We start from the raw sequence: 18864 nt of genomic DNA, 5'->3' as shown, positions 1-18864 counted from the left end.
GTTTTACGTAAAACAGAAAATAAATGTATTTCGCATGCTTCCTTTGGTTTATTGACAAATTATTTAATTGAAAAATTTTCAGGTATAATTCCCAGAAAATTGTGGCTTTAAAGTAGATTGTGATCAAAAAGATATTTCGTACCTTGAATGTTTCAAATGCTGCGCGGGATTGTTATTATCTGGCGGCGGCGGCGCTCCGAAGAATTTGAATCCACAAAATGCTACTAGAACTAGACGAAAGTCAGCATATAACTTTTCTTTGGGTGCCAAGTCATTGTGGCATCGCAGGGAATGAGCTGGCAGACACCCTCGCTAAGGAAGGAGCAATGAGAGCAGACCCTAGTGGGGTGCCTCTCTCGATCGGGGACGTCTGCCACAAACTCCGAACAAAATTTAATACTTACCTACAAAACAAATGGAATCAAACCCACTCTCCTCATTTATATGCGATCAAGCAAAATCTTACATCCTGGACAACTTGCAACCAGCCAAATAGGATTCGCGAGGTTACACTGGCAAGGCTACGATGCGGACATACTCGTTTCACCCACTGTCATCTTTTCGAAAGGACGGACCCACCAATGTGCCAAACATGCAACACACGCATTACGGTTGAACACATTCTAATCGGATGCACAGTCCTCCGCAACGAACGAAAACATATCAACAACTACCTTACAAAATATCGCCTCAGAAACGATCTTCCGACTCTTCTCGGAGATGATCCAGCACTAACTGATCTAGTACTTGATTTTGTCTTAAACTCACCTTATTCCGACAAACTGTAAAGTAAGCACCATTACTTGGCCTTAGGCATACCGCATTACAAAGAATATATAGTCGCCGAACGAATGCGAAAAGCGTTTTTTTTTTCATCCTTCTCGCTATCATCGCAAGGAACTGTCCACATACTCTGGGGTTGTCCCTTCACCCACTGCACAACGACGAGCAGCGGCCAAGGATTCTTCAGTCACGGACCCGGCCGCTGAACAGCGGCAGCGGCCGGGTTTGGGCGACCACAGGCCCGGGTACAACAATCGGCCCTCAACAGCGGCAGCGACATATCCTCCACTCTTCAAACCTTTCCTATCATCCAACTTTTATCGTAACATCGTAACCCTACCAATTACCATTCACAAACTTCCTCCTTCCCTCCCCTCACAAACATCAATTTAACGGTAAGTCTCACTGTCATTTATGTATCTTAACGTAAATTCATGGGTTTTTCCCCATATTCATGGCATAGTACATGGATATGGGTTTTCCCATGTTGTCTTGCAGTAAAAGTGGCCACCGGTCTTAGTTAGGACGGCCGGTTTCTTTTGCGCGGCGTAGTTAGGTCGCCGCCCTCCTCGCGAGGCCAGTAACGTAAGTTAGGGCCACTAAAAAAAAAAAAAAAAAAAAAAAAAAAAAAAGAAAATCGGATGTAAAGTATAGGTGCATTTGTAATTTCCGCGATAATATCAATCGTGTAATTCAAGCTGACGGTGCGAGGTGAGTTTCACTTTAATGATTACTCGTCTTAGTCGTTACGTGCTGCCTTAACTCAACCTCAACTTCTGTCGGATCCAGTAAGCTTCACTTCAGGCAGTCTGCTCTGCTCCGCTGCGCTCGATTTTTCCATTTCAAGTTCAATTTTAAGAATTAACGTGCTTTTATATGTATATATATATATATATATATATATATATATATATATATATATATATATATATGTTTAGAAGACATTTCGGGTGAAAAGTAGACTGCGGACTGTGAGCAGTCTTTGACATTGACAATGACTACTACATAATAACAGGCTCGACTCAGGTGTCGCTTGAAAATGAACTGGATATTTGGACATTTCAATTTATGCCAAAACAGGGCCCTTTTCAAGTGTGTGCGGGCGCAGCAGCTCCTGATATAAAAAAGCGAGGCTTAGCTGGAGGTCAATCAGGCGACACACAGATGGCAAGAACTGCTGTCTGTTTGTGGCCTGATCAGTAGGCGGAACTATGGTCAAGCGTACCCATTTTCGGGAACGCATTTTCGTTCCCATGTTTGGGAACGATAAACCCAAATATGGGAACGCCATGTAGGCATTATTTAAAACAAGAAAAAGAACCGTTAAATGACGTCCAAAAAATATAAAACGATCGTGAACCGCCTGATATTTGTCTCAATATTGTTGGGAAAGAGTTTGATATTGTAAGGCCCATCGTAGTTTCGAATCGTTCCCCTATTTGTAAAGCAGTCCATCATCCGGGCCGCGAGCCCAAATTTGGGAACGCTCTCGTACACTGGCGCTGCAAGCGTTCCTTATTATGGGAACGGCGTACCCAAAATTGGGAACGATTTCACCGACGCCTTTCAGGGGCTCTTTTCATTAACAAGCATCACGTCCAACGCCGCAAATTATTATTAACGCAACAATCATCAGATGACCTTTCCGGCAAGACCGTCGCATGTTTCGCCCGGTCTTCTGCGCTTTTATTCCCGTCGATCTCGCAGCGGGCACGCCCCCCTCTGCTGGATTACGTAATTCACAACGCTCAGCGATGTTCAACAAGGTCTTCCATACCTATATCCACCGTCCGCGCTGAGGGTGGAGACGTGTCAAGCACCTGTCTGTTTATCACCGATAGTTGACGAGTACAAGGAAGTATCCAAAAATGGGAACGCTGAATATGTTACACCCTCAAAACACCTAGTCCCAATGAAAATCTAGTTTTTTCCTTTCTTGATGAGTGTAAGTGGCAAAAGGCCTGGTAGGATGGGCACGAGGAATTATCGAAATCAGCATAAAAATTATAAATAAACCACACAGAGCGAGCTATATAAGAGAAATTCCCCCAAAACGATCACGCTTAGAAACACGGAAGACAAAAACCACGCTCATGACGCTCCTTATAAAACAACTCTAAACAGCTAGCATCCAAATAAAATATGTCTTTCCGGGATGATAAAATACAGCTGGATAATTTTCAACCGCTTAAACTGAGTTTACAACAGTAGCTCGGTAAATTCACTCACGTTCCACGCGGTCGTCCGCCCCGACACAAAAGTCAACAATATTACCTCGGGACCGTCCGCGTCTTCGCTTGCATTTGTCAGCATCTGGTGTCGATAGTATGAAAGTTCATAACCAGGCGAAAATTATTATACTTTACCTCAAACTAAAAAATGCTTCATTTTCCTTAAAATTGCATGCTAAATGTCGTATAACCCATATTTCCACCATTCTGTCATTTTCAAAAAATCATTAAAAATATCATTCCACGGTCAATTTCCTTGTTCCACGGTCAGATTAAAGATAACTTTACGGAGATTTAGTAGATACTTAAATCAGCGTGCACTTTTTTGAGACTTGATGCACTTTTGAGTTTTAGTGGGAGAACGGCCGAAAAATTGCCTTCCGTTCTCATAAATGGGAACGCCCGTTCCATATTTGGGAACTCCGTTCCCAAAAATGGGAACGTTCCTATATTTGGGTACTCATGACCATAGTTCCGCCTACTGTGATGGGCTGCCAGCTAAGTTAATTCTTCATTGTTTCTTCTTCATAAATTAAATCTTCATTTGAAGCCCCCGGCCCTGCCTTTTTACTGCGGGAACTGCAGCGGCCATGGACACTTGAACAGGGTCCAGGCTTGTCCTAGAGTATGTTTAGGATTTTTAAGTCACTGGGTCTAGTATTCTCATTATCATCCAGTAACATGTCCAATTGAGAATGCAACATTGGGTGCTACCACAGTGGCAGCATCCAAGTGTGTTAACTGGCTATTGGCCACAGAATAACCACTGCAGTCAATGAGCCAGTAAGCCCTCATAAACCTTACCTTACCTTACCTTACTGTTGGCGGGGCTTTGGGAGGCCAGAGGCCAAAACATGAAACAAATGAACAATAAAACAGGCTAGGTTAAGGAGCAAGGATGACTTTGAACAGGAGGATATTTATCATCTATTACTATTACTTGTATGCAGAAATGGTATTTTCTAATGCTCGATTGTGTCTGCTCTGTGTTCAACTACCACTGGTTCAGTCTTTTGGTCCTTATGCTCTTTGCCCTCTTGTCCAGAGTTAGACAAAGAAGTCTCTGGGCTGTGCATCATTTTCAGTTAGAGTATGGCAAAACATGTACCCACATCTCTGGCTGTGTTGAAGTCTGTAGTGCAGTCAGCATAAATCCAGATCAACATGCCCTCGACATAACGGACAGCTCAAATTTCACAACATAATGTCTCTGCCAAGTGCCAAGGCCTTAACATTACCTATTGTGCTTACTGCTTTGCTGAGCATTCACCAGTAGAAGCAGACGAATGAGTCTTGGTCGGTACGTTCTCGTTGCTGAACCCACCCATCTTTCTAGGGTCCATTATTGAAGGAGGACCGGTACAGCCTGTGACAAGGTCGGGGCAGGGCGAGACCCGCTTGATCACTGGGCCTTGAGTAACATATCCCACAAAGCTCAGTCGTCTGGAGCTCCCGACCTTTGATTGCCGTTGTCGTCGGCCAGGGTGCAAAGTGTATTGGCTATCGCAATTGTACTAGATATCGTAATATATCCTAGATTCCTGTCGTTTTCCAGTGCAGTCTAATATCACCATTATCTATAAACTTAGTGCCGGTTTCATCGGCTAAATCAAACATGCTTATAATCAAATTGCAAAGGAAATAAAAACGTAAGGAAACCCACTCATTCAAAAATATCAGGGATATTATTGTATTTGTTGTGTTCTTTTTGTTGTCATGCAATGATCATCACATGGTGGAAGTGTTAACATTTGTTGATAATGAACTATGTTCAGTTCAACTTTTTTAAGTTCATGAATCGTTAGTTTGTTTGATTCAATCAACCCTGATTCCCAATTCGTTTGATTCAATCATGGCTTGTGAATCGAACAATCCTGATGGTGAATCAAATCTTTTTGATCCAACAAATTTTGTTTGATTCAATCCAATCGATTCAATCACGGTTGAATCAAACACCAGTCTGATACGGATGGATGGATACGTACTCGTATACCGAACCTATCAGTCATCGACCACAGCACCAAGCACGTTTTTGTGTGTGACTTTGTTATCATTGTTCATCAATATCCAAATTTTTGCATTACCTTAGTACCCATTAATTTTTTCATCGTAATCGTTATTTGTTGCACTGAGGAAATCGGTTTTGAATTTTACCTGTCCTTGGGCGTCACTCATTCATTCCATTTTGTCGTCCCGTGGCTCCTGGCTCCCTATTCCCGTGCCCCCTGGCTCCCATGGCTCCTTGATGGTACAATAGCTCCTGGCTCACGCGACTCCCGTCCCCCGAGCTCCGACTCCGACTCCCATGGCTCCTGGATACCATGGCTCGCTCCGGGCTCACATGGGTCTCGTCCCCCGAGCTCCGACTCCGACTCCCATGGCTCCTGACTACCATTGCTCTGGTTCCTTTCTCTCATGACCCCGGATCCCATGGCTCCCGTACCCCCCCCCCCCCCCCGACCCCCTTTCGTCGTTGCTTCCACCCCTACCCCGTCGTCTGGCCCGTGAGACCAGCCACCTGTGTCGGGGAGAGGGAGGTGGTGCGCCGTGACCGCCGCCGCTGCCGCCGCCACCCGTATTGATCCTGACTCGGCGGCTGAGGAGGTGACCGGGTCTGTCTGTCTGCGCCCGGGGCGATGGCCCGGACCTCCCTCCTGACCAGTCGTGGTTCGTTACGCTATGGTGTGTGATAGTGTAGTCGAGGCTAGTGAGAGGAACATGCTATACTAGCCAAGTGTATCAGGCTACTCGTGATAGCGGCAGTGCGTTCGGTGCGTGCGCGAGTGATCAGCTGATCAATGAGCCACGCACTGTTTACATCAACATCGGATCAGCTGGGCGACGGTACCGGGTGCGTGTATGATGCGTGTGCGCCGGTTAGTGGTGAGCGTGTGCGTATTGGGAGCTATGATGTGCACTTTGCACTGTGCAGGAATGAGTGACTGTGTAAAAGCTTTTTTGGTGTAATGGGTAAATTTAAGGAGTTTTTCAGTAAAAGCGCTGCACGTAACCAAATTTTACTTGATGATTCAGCGAAACATATTGCTCCTCCACCTCCTGCCTCGACGACATCGCTTTCTGATGGGTTTTTATGCTAGCATTCCCACATTTCTTTGCCTGGCTTCCCTCCCTCTCTCCCGCCTGGATCTGGTCCAGCCTCCGTCGGAGAGGAGTCGGTGCAGTCCGTGACCGTGACTGACCTTCGTGAGGCCCCGGCTCCGCGGCGCTCGATACACCAGCCAGGGGCAGGCGATGGCAGTCGGTCTGCCGTGGTGGGCCAGACGGGTCGAGCGGACGGGAGATACGCTGGTTAGGGACGGTGCTGACAGCTGACCTTACCTTACTCAGCTAAACCCTAAAATAATCATAAGTCTGACATTGGACCCAATTATGCAATGTGACATTTATTTTCTGGCTTGTGCTGACCCGACCTGGCCTGACCTGATGTCGTGATATGTTTAGCAGAACTGGTTTTATTTTTTACTACTTTCATTTAATCGTTTTTCTTGTTTCCTGTTGCCTCTAAGTCTTACCTCATCTGACCTGACCTCACCTGACCTGACGGCTGACCCGCTGCCGGCAGATGTGGGATGAGAACCGTCCGCTGTCTTCTGACCGGCGCGCGGCAGAGCTGAAGCCCGCCGAGCGTTTTGAGCTGGCCACCGCGCGGCCGGCGCTCAAGGAGCTCAACAGGCCGGTCCAGCCTCGGCCAGACGCGCCAGAGATGAAGGGCGATCCCCAGCCGGCGCCGGCGGCCAAGGTGGGTGCCTGGGAGAGGGCGGACGGTAGTGAAAGGGGGAGGGAAGGATATTGTGGAGGAGGCCGTGCTTCAGTGAGATAGCGGACGACTTGCCCGGTTTGATGCGATATTTATGTAATGATGAATTGTGAACGGTCGAGTTAAACTGGTTTGATTGTGCTCGGTGGTGTGACTTGTGATTTCGCACACTGTGCTGAGCTTGTCCAAGAAAATGGGCACCTTCCAAATATGTAAGTACAATCAATTGTGACAATGTATGTATCACGGTGCATCCTGACATTCAACACTGAAGCCATAGGTGAAATGCATTGAAGGTGTAAGGCTTACATTCCATCGTGCTTCTCAGTGTTAGTCAACTTTTTCGCTGTGATGAGCGCCTCGTTTTGGAAGGCAACGTTTGGACTCTCATTCATCTTGCCGTGTCACGCCATTCTCCTTCCAATGGCTCGTATTAAATCATACCACTTCTCGCCATGCTGTTTGGCATCCCGCGTTCAGGATCTTAATTCCAACCAGTCGTTTTTTTTTTTTTTTTTGACAGACTCGTTAATGTTTGTCCATCCTTTTTCATCGATTATTTCTGAAATTTGTCGCCATGTTAATGTTAAATTGAAACGGCCGGCTCAGATTTGCGACACATGATTCCTGTTAACACCAAAAGTGATAATATGACACACGTTTTCTCACCGTCGACATATGGTTATCAAGGTGGGAAAATGCCAGGTGTTGGTGTTTATGTCCACTTTCCCGACCGCGGCCGGTGGCTAAATGGCGTCATATGTCTCGTCATTGTGACGCTTGTTCCTGTTTCGGGTGGCCTCACTTGCATAATTTTGGGGATGATTAGGGAGTACTTTATTGTTCTTTGCATGATAAGGATAGGTTGCACCAAACTCTTTACAACATCTTGTTATTTTCCTTCCGTGTTGTCAAGGAAGTGATGGCTTTGTCTCTGTTGGCTGCTATTTTACACATAATTTGTATGACAAGTCATCCGTCTCTCAACTATCTTGACGGTATTTGACAGCCGGTCTCCTCTGCAATATCGAGAACACGGCTCTCCGTGTCAGACGCTCGTATCGGTTTAGATGTGCTATTCCCGGTACAGCAGCGCTCTCTGCTGTCCGCCGGTACGGCTAGCGGTGCCCTGCACCGTAATACAGCGAGGCGACGGACGGCCGGGTGGCGTGCATACGGGATTAGGCGCCTCCTCTGACCGGTCACCGGACCATGTGGCGAGTCTTGGAGCTCTGCCCAGCCGCCGCAGATGTGATCTGAGCGGGGTGGATGTAGGCAGCGCAGCCAGAGTGCGCAGGAGCCCTGTCGTCCGCTGAGAGTCGCTTGGTCGGCTGTGGCGACTTCTGCCCCTCCACAGTCTCTTCTCTCTATCCAGCCGGGCTCTGCGGTGAGCCGCTGACCCACCAGGCTCTATGACCTCTGACCACTGGGCATCCGCGGAGCTGCTGACCGGCCGGACCTTCCGCTGGTCTCACGCTCATCCGCTGACCGACTCTTCTGGCTGACCCTGCGCTGAGGCGCTGACCGACCGGGTTCTCCGCTGACCCTGCGCTGAGCCGCTGACCCTGCGCTGAGCCGCTGACCCGGCCGCCCCGCGCCGTTATCCGGTCGGCCGCCGCCGCCGCCGCCCTTTGTGCCGCGAGTTGGCGGCCGCCGGTGCTGCCGCCGCAGTGTGGTGGTGCGCTCAGCTGACAAACGACCGCCCGAACCGCCGCGCGGCGGCCCAGCGGCGGCCGTTGGCCCGCGCCAGCCGAGCGCACCGGCGCGGCAGCTGAGCGCTCCGCGGCGGCCGGCGACAGCTGAATCTGTTGACATCGTGCCGCGTGGAGACTGGTGTGTGGTGGCTGTGCCGGTGCGGGCAGCGAGAGTGTGACGGCTGTGTGCGTGATCAGCTGAGAGAGATTCGCAGTGGACTGTCAACTTTGGACGAAGTGACTGCGTGCGGCAGTCGGTACCCTGTCGCGTGGTGTGAGCAGTACGGCGTGGGTCTGCCGCGGTAAAAAGGCGGCTCCGGCCGGCGGGCGGGGGCGGCCGGCTGCCGCCGCGCGGCCCGGCACCAGTGGCCGGCTGACCGTGGTACGCGAGGGGTGAGCCGCGCGGGCAGAGTAGAGGAGTTGTGCGGTGTGCGTGGAGAGAGGACGAGAGGCGTGGTGTTGCCGAGTGGATAACGCCGTGTGACGCTGGAGCGCGGATAACGCAGATTTGGATTGACCCGAGGTGAGTCCTGCCGTTGGCTCCTGCCCGTAGTTGGGATGAGGGATGAGATTGAGGCCGAACATCATTATCATTTATCAGGCTGGAGCATACGCCATCTCACGCCTTAATTTATGTCCGTATACTAATACGTTTCATGTTGGTTTGATAAACACTATTTTCAATGTTAACGATATTAGTAGGTCAATGTGCAAGGGCATTGCTCTACATGAACACTGGACCTTGGAAGGATGTGGTATTCGCCCCAGTCTGAACTTGCATCTGGCTGTGGCTGTGATTCTCCTCTCTGTCTCTGTGTCTCTGTTGGCCGCTGTCTCTGTCTCTGCCGAACCCCGGCGTTTCTCTGTGAGCCCGTCTGTGTGTTTTGTGAGTCAGCTCCGCGGAGTGCTGACTAGCCACCGGGCTGTGGCAGGCAGCCGGATGTTCCTGGAGGGACGATACGAGCCGCGACCGGCCGCTATCTATTGGTAACAGGCGGGCGGATGGTGACCAGGGTCGTCCGCCCCTACCCTGGCCCGCAGCCCCGCCGTGCCGGTCGGGCGCTACTCTGTGATGAGAAACGGTTAGTGATTGTCTGCACTGGGACGTCGATGCGGGCTGATCTCTGCACTAGGCCGTACTGTTTGTGTTCGGCTCGCACCGACCATGCGCTGGACGGCGCTGGGCTACTGCGCAGCGAGCTGTCCCGATCTGGAGCGGAAGCGCATTGCGTGCCGCCGCCCGCCGAGCTCTCCGCCGCGGCCGGCACCGCTGGCAGAGAGAAATCGGCCGTCTCCGTCGCCTCTCTCCGCAGCGTGAGGGACGGACCGGCGGCCGTCAGACTGCCGATGGGTGGCGGCTGCTGCCCGCTGCACGGCAGATCGACGCCCGAGTGGTCAGAAACCGACCGGCCGGCGGTCGCGGAACCGGCCGCCGCCGCCCACACTGACACGCGTCCCATACTGGGCCGCGGCCGGCCGGCTGCCGCGGAGGGCGGTGTCAGACGAACCAGCCGGTGTATAGTGTCGATGTTTTGTCCGCTGACTACTACCAGTGATTGCTGTCGTCCCAACCCAGCCCGATCTGTGTAGGCATGTGCCATGCCCGGGCCCAGAGACGGCGTTGAACCCGTGGTGGGCTCGCCTTCTCGCCGCCGCCCATTGTTGGTCTGTGTGAACCATGACGGCGCTTGATTGCTGGCGGTGCGTCGACCTGGCCGGGTCAGAGGTCACAGGTCAGAGGTGCCCCGCGCCGCGCCGCCGTCGGTCGACCGGGTCACCGCGCCGACCGACTGAATCCCATCGGCAGTCAGAGGTCACCAAACCGGTGGCGCTCAAACCGGCCCAGTTCGCGGCGCTGGACGGTGCCGGCTGGGGCTGTCGTGCGGGCTCGGGACGGATACAATTACAGTTATCTACACACAGGATACAGATGTGTAGCCGCAACAGGTGGCATTCGTCATCGCTTGTGCTGCTGCTGTCGTGGCGACACATGGTTTTCGGCGTTTGTAGCGGCAGAGCCGTTAGCCGGGAAGGAATTAAATCGTGATGGTAACCTGTGAGTTGTGTTGATTAGGACATGTTTTGCTCGCTGTTTATACAATTTCATGGCTGAAAATGAAAATTACGTAATCCAGCTTAGTCTGTAGCTACTTCATTTTACCGCCTTGAAGGCTACCAGGAGTTCTAAACGGTGCGCCAAAATTTACCAGAAAGTCAGGAGTGGTAACTGGTTTTTGGTATTACAAGACCGTTTACAATGTTTATCAATGTTCATCTAGCATTACCTCACTTCCGCAATAATTCCGCTCCAAGTGTCGTCGTGAGTCATGAAAAGGAGACGTGACTCATGCATTGCTTTGTCTTCTGCTGCAAAGCTCCAACGGTTTATGCTGAGCCGTGGTGTACAGAAATCAAAGGCCTTGCAGGGCCAGATGCAAATGAAATGGATGGCATCCGTGCTGGATCTCTCTCTCTCTCTCTCTCTCTCTCTCTCTCTCTCTCCTCTCTCTCTCTCTCTCTCTCTCTCTCTCTCTCTCTCTCTCTCTCTCTCTCTCTCTCTCTCTCTCTCTCCTCTCTCTCTCTCTCTCTCTCTCTCTCCTCTCGCTCTCTCTCTCTCTCTCTGCTCTCTGCTCTCTCTCTCTCTCTCTCTCTCTCTCTCTCTCTCTCTCTCTCTCTGCTCTGCTCTGCTCTGCTCCTGCTGCTCCTGCTGCTCCTGCTGCTCTCTCTGCTGCTCCTGCTGCTCCTGCTGCTCCTGCTGCCCTGCTGCTCCTGCTGCTCCTGCTGCTCCTGCTGCTCCTGCTGCTCCTGCTGCTCCTGCTGCTCCTGCTGCTCCTGCTGCTCCTGCTCCTGCTCCTGCTCCTGCTCCTGCTCTGCTCTGCTCTGCTCTGCTCTGCTCTGCTCTGCTCATCTGTTTTGCTCTGCCCTGCACTGTTCTATAATGCTCTGCAACTCTTCTCTGCTTGCTCTGCTCTTTTTGCTCTGCTCTGCTCTATTCTGTTTTGCTCTCTCTCTTACCAGCCCGAAAGTCATGAAGTCCTGTATACGCTGCCCGTTCCATCGCCGTGTTGACGGTCACTACTGACCCATACCGCACGCTGCCCTCCCCCGGCCGACCGGACGAGTGTCACAGACCGACAACAGTACGCGGAGGGGTGTGGTCAGCCGTGCAGCCGGGCTGCACACCCGGGTGGGGATGCGACGAGGGACGCTTGGTCAGAGGTGTGATACGAGTGTTCGCTATGAACCCTGCTGGGCGATGTGTCTTGGTGTTCTTATTTGGGAGCGAAACTTGCAGCCGGAAGGAACAAGAACGATTCACTGTGTGGCTGTTATAAATCGCCGCGATTCTTTCCACGGAGATCAGATACCACATTTTATTTCGGTGGGATGTGAGAATTGGTTGAGGAAAGCTGTTTAATATTCAGACTGCGGTCGTGTGTTCTGCTCCGGGGTGACGGCAATGCCACCTGCCGGCCAGGTACCGAGTTCATAGTCGGGAAGTAAGTCCAGCGGTGGCGGACCGACCGCCGACAGAACCGTCGCTCGGTGGTGGCTGGGGAGCGACAACAGTGATAATCGCCTGTTCGTGTCATTGCAGCTCGCTCACAGATTAAAATTTGCAACTACGGCTTCTCACTATCTGGGATGAGGCCATAGTCAGCCATAGCCATAGCCAATAGCCATAGCATAGGATATAGGCCCAGATAGCTTTGTATGGAGTCTTGACTTGACTCGCCCTTCATCCATGGACTGCAATAGCTTTGGACGAAACACTGTTCTCTCTTTACAGGTCGACTTTTTAGGTTCCTGATCCCCTTTTCCCCAGGTTAACATCCCCCCGGAAAGATCAGAGCCTAGTCACCGACCTCTGCCCGGCACGTGCGGCGGCTGAGTCTCGCGTTCTCCGCCGCCGGCTGGGGCAACCGCTGCGCTGCTACCTCCGCCGCCGCTGTGGCCCAGATGTTACAGGCTACAGCCCGCAGCCGATCTCCGGGTCGGCAGAGGCGGCGGGAGGCCACCAGTTCAGCCGATAGGGTCTTAGTGCGGCGCTGCAGTCAGAAGGCAGTGCTGCAGCATTGCTCCAGGCCAGTGATGATTCCACCACTGCAACTTAGACTGCTGCTGTATGTGATAGCAATACGGTGGAGTTTTTGAGACAATTGGTGGCATGAACTGCAATTGTAGGTACCCTATTTCATCTGCCCCGTCGTGTACGAGCCGGCCTATCTTCGGCAATCGCACCCACCGGACGTGACAAACTACCACCCACGCGTTATCACGGTGTGTGACGGTGCCCCGTGTCGGTCCCCGCGTCACTTCCCAGTCTGTCGTGACACGCCGCGCCGTGACCGTCACGATTCTCTGACGCCGGCGACAGAGGTGACCCAGGAAAGTCGAGCACCCGACCGGACCGGCGGTACTGAGCTCCGCCGCCACACTGGCTGTCTCAGACCCGCTGTGCCGCTCGGACGGTGCTACGCGCCGTGCTTCGTGCCGTGTATTGCTCGTGCTCTGTGCCGTGTTCCTTGCCGTGCTCCGTCCGTGCTAAGCTCGCGGGTTCCGGTGGGCTCACGTGCGCGCATTGCTCGCCCGGCACGTGCGCGTCGCGCTGCTCCACAGGAGGCCGAGCGTGTTTGTTGGCGGCTCCGCTGCCAAATCTCCGTCATTGGCGGCGGCCGAGCCGAAATATCGCGCACCACGCTCCGCTGCCGACAGCGGCGGCGGCAGCTGTGGCACCTGCCCGGCGCCTGCGCGGCTGACGCCCGTCCGACCGCCGAGCGGGCCGGGTTGCAGGCGGTCAGAGCGGCGGCCGGCGGTTCCCGGAGTGCACCGAGATCGGATCTGCTCCGAGACGGTCACGGCGCGGCTGGAGACAACCGGTGACCCTGAGAGGCGTGTGACCGACCGACAGCGACAGCGCTCTCCACCGGCGGAGCGGACCGACCGGGCCAGTCGGCGACCGAGCGCCGCCGCCGCCCCAGCCGCGGGGCTTCCGCGGTCGGCGGCCGCCGCGCATACCCGGCCGCCATTAGCGAGTGCGTGCCGCCGGAGCTGAGAGCCCAGAGCAGTCGGCCGACGGCCGCCGCCCGCTCGGAGAGGAGGTGATCGCCAGCCGGCGCGGCGTGGGCGCAGGTGTCGGACGGAGCGTGACAGTGGTGGGCCGGCGCTCGGACAGCTCCGCCGGAGCCGCTCGGAGCCGGAGCCGCCGCTCCAGTGCGGCCAGGGAGCGGAGGTGAACGGAGCCAGTCGCCATGGGAGCTGAGCAGAGCGCGGCCGCCGGCCACCAGCAGGCTGCAGCGGTAGCGGCCGCCGCCACTCAGGTGTCTCAACAGACGGCTGTGACGGAAACACCGCCGGCGAAGGTAGGAGCGGCTGCGGGACAGATACGGACCGATGTATCTGTGTACCATGGCTCACGTCCATCGGATGGGGCAGTCGCTGCTTGGCTTGTATTATGGCTATTGCATCAGCTTTCAATCTACATGGTAGTTAACGTTTCGCCCTTGCCACTTGTTTCAGCAGATTTCGTTCTTACACTTCGTTTTTACACATTCTGTCACATTTTGTATCAGACGGCTCAAAAATGTACGCCCTCCCCCCAACATCGTTGTTTATGTTACTGTAAGGTCACCTCGGAGTTAGTCATCTCCGAGGTATGCTAATGTCTTGCATTGTTTTCTACCTGGAATCAGAAGAACGCTTTTTGCTTCTTTTGTCAATGGTTTCACGTGGCATTTAGCAATAAGTCTCACGGCTCTATGTTGCGTCAAGATGACGAGGCCTGTAAACGATGAACGACGTCAAGCATTAGGCTCAAACGATCACCGAATGGGACCGCTTGGATGCTCCTTTCCTCGTTTCCGTCGGGAATGATTGAGACAAAATGGTACAGCTAAAACTTCCACTTTGGTCTCATCCGTCTACTCTGTGTCTGTGCGGTTGTTTGTGAAGGCCATTCTCTCCTCCTCTGTTCCGTCTTTGCACCATGCACCGCTCAATCTCACCCCTGTGCTACGGCCCGACCCGCGCCTGGCTACCGTGACCTCACGGTCGGCACCTGGCCCGCTGACCCCGGTCCCCTGCGCTGTTGGCCAGGCACCAGCCGCCGTCCGGCTCGCAGAGAGGCCTTCGGTGAGCGAACACAATCACCTCTGCGGCAGGCCACCGGGCACGGAGCTGTACTTTGCAGGGTAGCCGACACAGCTTGAAGGGGTGCAGGGCTCCACGTCAGGGTGAATCACGTGACCTGCAGACTGGCAGGGGACACAAGTGTGTGCCTAGGGCCGGGAAGAATTATTAAATGTGTGACCTGACGTGTGAGGTGACATACGGCCGATATTTTGCCGTGTTATGACGGCAGAACAGCTGTGTGTCGACACGGTGATCAGCGCGGGCTGTGATCGGCGCCATTGCTCCACTTCGCTGCGGGTGAATGTATCGCACTGCATGTGTGGACGGTGAAGCAGCCTTGCGTGGAGTTTGCTAATACTGCGCAATCTCACCCATGTGATTGTGAAATTTCTGTAAATAGCATCAGATGAGTGACAACGGCCTCTGCATTCTGGGCCCCCTGACACCCAAAGCATCATCATTACCAAACGACATGAGTGCCACGCCTGGTTTGACCTTCATCGCCAATCGCCGGTGACACGCCCGTCTGTCGTCCATTTACCATCTCCCCGCACCGGCTGTCATTCTGATGCCATCGGTGATTGCCGTGTCGCGTGACGGCTGGTGCTCCGGAGAGGGCGGACCGGCCGGGCACGGCACGGGTTTTGCTCAGGGCGGGGCTCGCGCCAGGTCGCTACTGGGCCTGCTACTCCTCCCAGTCTGTCGCTCGTTCCATGAATGGTTTCATGGTCCACCAGTCACTGACCACCAGAGGCCGTTTTTACGGTTTGTTGGTCTGTGACTGACCCCAGTGGCGTCACGGTCATAGGCGGGTCTTTTTCCCAGGCTAGGTCTATCTCGCTGGCCCTCCATCCCCTCCCCTGCAGGACGGTGTTTTTGGTGGCCACTGTCAAAGGTCGCCGCTGGCGTTGTCCCGACTTCTTCCAGAGCGGTGCCAACTGGTGGACGTCAGGGTCGCTCGGGCACCGGCCCCCGCGGCTGGCAGTGGGGCCAACAGCTCGGACCGCGGCCAACCAAGTGACTGGCTCCTCTGCAGAGAGGGGAGGGGTGGGAGCTGCTCTACCGTCAGGGTCGCTTGGCTGGCTGTCAGTGATCAGGGAATGGTCAAACAAAATATTGGTTTTGCGAAAAATATTGTGGCGTGCGCTGTCTCAAGAATGGTTCAAAGTTCGTAATGTCTGATGCATAGATGCGGATTGTGGTATCTGCTGTTTACTTGGACGCTTCTAAGGCCGAAGACTAAAAGGAAGAACATTTGTTCCTTGTTGCCTAGCTAGTTATTATTAATGTTGCAAGGTCCTTCACAGGAAAATGATAAACATCGGGACTAGTTTTGTCGTTATCGTCATCACGAGACCGCAGTTTTTACCTGGTTTTCGCTGCCCGATCGCTCAGCCCATGCTCTTTTACCGTGACTTTGAAATCATCCTGCAGTGAAAACACGACACTGAAAGTAGATAGATTTCCTTATCGGCTTACTTATCATCACATTTGTTTATGTACGTCTGGTAGTTTCCCTCAGTCATTCATTCCTCTTGAATCGTTTTTATTGAGTATTTTCTGCTGCCTTTCTTTCTAAAGATCATTGACCTTGATAAGTGTCTGTTCCCTATCCAGCCGTCTGAGCCGCCTTTAGAAGAGCTCTGCTGTTCATCAGACGTGATGTGGGCCATCTGTGGCTCTCAGATGATCGCTGATCCTTCAGATACACTGATCGTCAGATACACTGCCCTTCATCGCAGATGGATGTCCCAGGTGTGACGAATGACGAACATTGTCTGAAGTGGTACTTCGGCACCGACAGTTGCTGCTCTCACCGCTGCTCTCACCGAATGGTCTTCTGGTGTAAAAAATCCATCGTTTGAAACTTTCCATCACCTGGTTTCTATCACAGACCGTAACTGACGTCTGAATGATGTCGGCAGAACCATTCGCTGATCTGACTGCGTTTGTCGACGGCCGTCAGAACTGACAGTGCTGCTGGCACAGGTTTCTTAGCGTCAAGCCTCGCTTTTTACAGCGTTTTGACCTGAAAGTCGGCGGTAGGGTATCGGAGAAACAAGAAGCCGTACAAGGGCGGTCCGCTGCGTGAAGACGCAGGGTTGGCAGAGGTCCCTGGCCGGCAGCCTCATGCGTGTGTGGCATTGAAGGGCTTCTGTGTGGTCGTGTTCTGACGGCCAACTTTTCTTCAAGGGTGAATGGGTCAGGTCAGTGGTTGACCTGACCTGTCCTGTTCTCCCAGCAAGTGGACTGAGGTGTATGATCCGCCATGCACTGACGATCAGAGAGATACGACTCGAGCTGTCACATGACTGTATATCTGGAGAAGATCCTCTCTGGCACGCCACACTGCCACAGGTCCTCCCGATCTGTCAAAGTTCCTCCCCGGTCCCCAACAGTGTGACAGGTCCATTCGTATCCGCCACAGCGTGACAGACCGAAGCGGACCGAACCCGGCCGGCGCTCTCTGGCAGGACGCCCGGTGTCTGCGTGTCAGTCTGCTCGGCCGCCGCCGCAGGCTAGGCCGGTAGTCGACGGTGTGGTGTCCGAGTGATCAGTGCCGTCCCCTCCTGTGGACATCCTCCCCGTGCGGCCTTCCGGTGCTGTCCGACCACCAGCTGTTGGGCATTATCGAGACTGTCCACTGTCCGGTCGTGTCCCGTTCGTTTCATACAGAGACTGTACGAGTTCCCTTCTGTTCCATTTTCCTGTCTGAGGAATTTATAACATCCGCCTGACTACATTAAAACGGAACCCTTTCTTTGACCCCCAACCTAGCGCTTCTTTCCGCACTCCCTTCATACCCAGCCTTTTCCTACCTCAGTGTGTTTCCCTCTCCTTACGTAAACCCTCTCCCTTGTGTTGTGTCCTGCGGAAGGCGGCTGTCGCCGTTCCCTGGTTTATTTTGGCCCGACGGCGGCCGGCGGCGGGGGCAGACCGGTCCGCGGGCCGGTGCTTTGTGCCGCACGATGGGTCGACGCCGGCGCCGGCCCGCCCGCCACTCGGTGAGTTGGGTCTGCCTGGGACAGACGGGATGTGGAGGGTGTGAGGTGGATGTCACTGGATAGTGCTGGATGTCAGTGGATAGCGGTGGATATCAGAGTGTGTCTGGGAGTGAAGTGATAGATCGGAGGATGCCGGAATCGGTGAGTCCCGGGAGTGGCGTGAAAGGTGGTATTGGCGACTGCTGCGACAGTTCACAACAGCGCCTGGGATTTATACTGTGTTCGTGGACGTTTTGATAGCGGATGCGTTTCGACCTTATGAGTTCGCTTATGAGTGAATCTGAATGAGACCCGTGAGCTCATGAATCTCGTCCTCCCATCCTGCCCTCGTCTCTGCACATGTGTCTGCGGCGTGCTCGGACACGTGCTGTCCGGACCTGCGTTGTCCGCCGATGTGTGACCGTGTTGTCGCCGCGTGTCCGGCAGCTGACGGTCCGTGTAGTGTCTCCTCTCCCCGGCGCCTGGCGCGGTGCCGTCGTTCCGCTATCTCCCCAGGGACCGACCACCGGCTGTCGTCAGCGAGCGATGGGCGTCTGCCTGTCTGTGCTATGTGCCGGTGGCAATGACATCCCGCGCCGCCCCGGGGCATGTTTTGTGTCGTGTCATCGCACTGTGACACGGCTGCGTGCCGGGATGCTGTGACGCTATTGTGACGTGATGAGACACCATTGTGGTAAATCTGCGTGGCTGTGACGCGTTGTAACGCTGCTTCTGTATTGAGGCGGCGCGACTGGGCGGTTCATCGTCACAGGTGTAGGTGACACGCCTGCCAGCTCTCCCGATCGGCCGGTTTTTATCTTTCCCTGGTGTAGCGTCTGACCTGCATCTTGCCTCACTGCCGCGCCGACCGGCCCGTCTCGATGGCGCCTCCCCTCACCTCACCTCACCTCACCCGGCCGGGCCGGGCCGAGCGACGCTGACCGGCTGGTCGGCCGGTGACCCGCGCTGCTCCGCCCCGGCCTCAGCGCCCCTCCCTGCCGGCCGCCCTGCTCTCGCCGCCCCGGCCGGCCCTCCTCTACCCGCTCTGTTTTTGCTGTGGCTCTGTGCTGGGATGTTCGGCAGTGCTTTCTCCCCTGCCGTGCGGCCCGGCCGGTCTGCCCGCTGCTCTGTCGGGCTCTTTCTGAGAGCAGCAGTAGCCTGTGGAAGTTCGATGAACTGCTCGGCCTCTACCTCTTCCGCCTCTTGGCTGGCTTTCCTCAGCCGTAGATATCTGATAGTATGGAGATCTTATGTAACTTACA

At 54.0% G+C, this 18864-nt stretch overlaps 1 protein-coding gene across 4 annotated transcripts in view; it reads left to right on the top strand.

Moving 5' to 3' along the window:
- Positions 1–174: 174 nt before the first annotated feature.
- LOC122366608 (nascent polypeptide-associated complex subunit alpha, muscle-specific form-like) overlaps positions 175–18864 on the top strand; it is a 54724-nt gene continuing 36034 nt past the window's right edge. Inside the window, exons 1-3 of one of the 4 annotated variants that reach the window (XM_043339048.1) lie at positions 175–207; positions 1416–1494; positions 6598–6774. In XM_043339048.1, coding sequence (XP_043194983.1) covers positions 6598–6774 — 177 coding nt within the window. In that variant the 5' untranslated portion in view covers positions 175–207; positions 1416–1494. The other 3 variants (XM_043339049.1, XM_043339047.1, XM_043339050.1) reach the window with 3 other exon arrangements.

Source organism: Amphibalanus amphitrite, unplaced genomic scaffold (genome assembly GCF_019059575.1).
Source record: "Amphibalanus amphitrite isolate SeventyFive unplaced genomic scaffold, NRLGWU_Aamphi_draft 000819F_arrow, whole genome shotgun sequence".
Lineage (NCBI taxonomy): Eukaryota > Metazoa > Arthropoda > Thecostraca > Balanomorpha > Balanidae > Amphibalanus > Amphibalanus amphitrite.
Note: the sequence above shows the minus strand (reverse complement) of the source record. Positions and strands in the feature narration are given on the sequence as shown.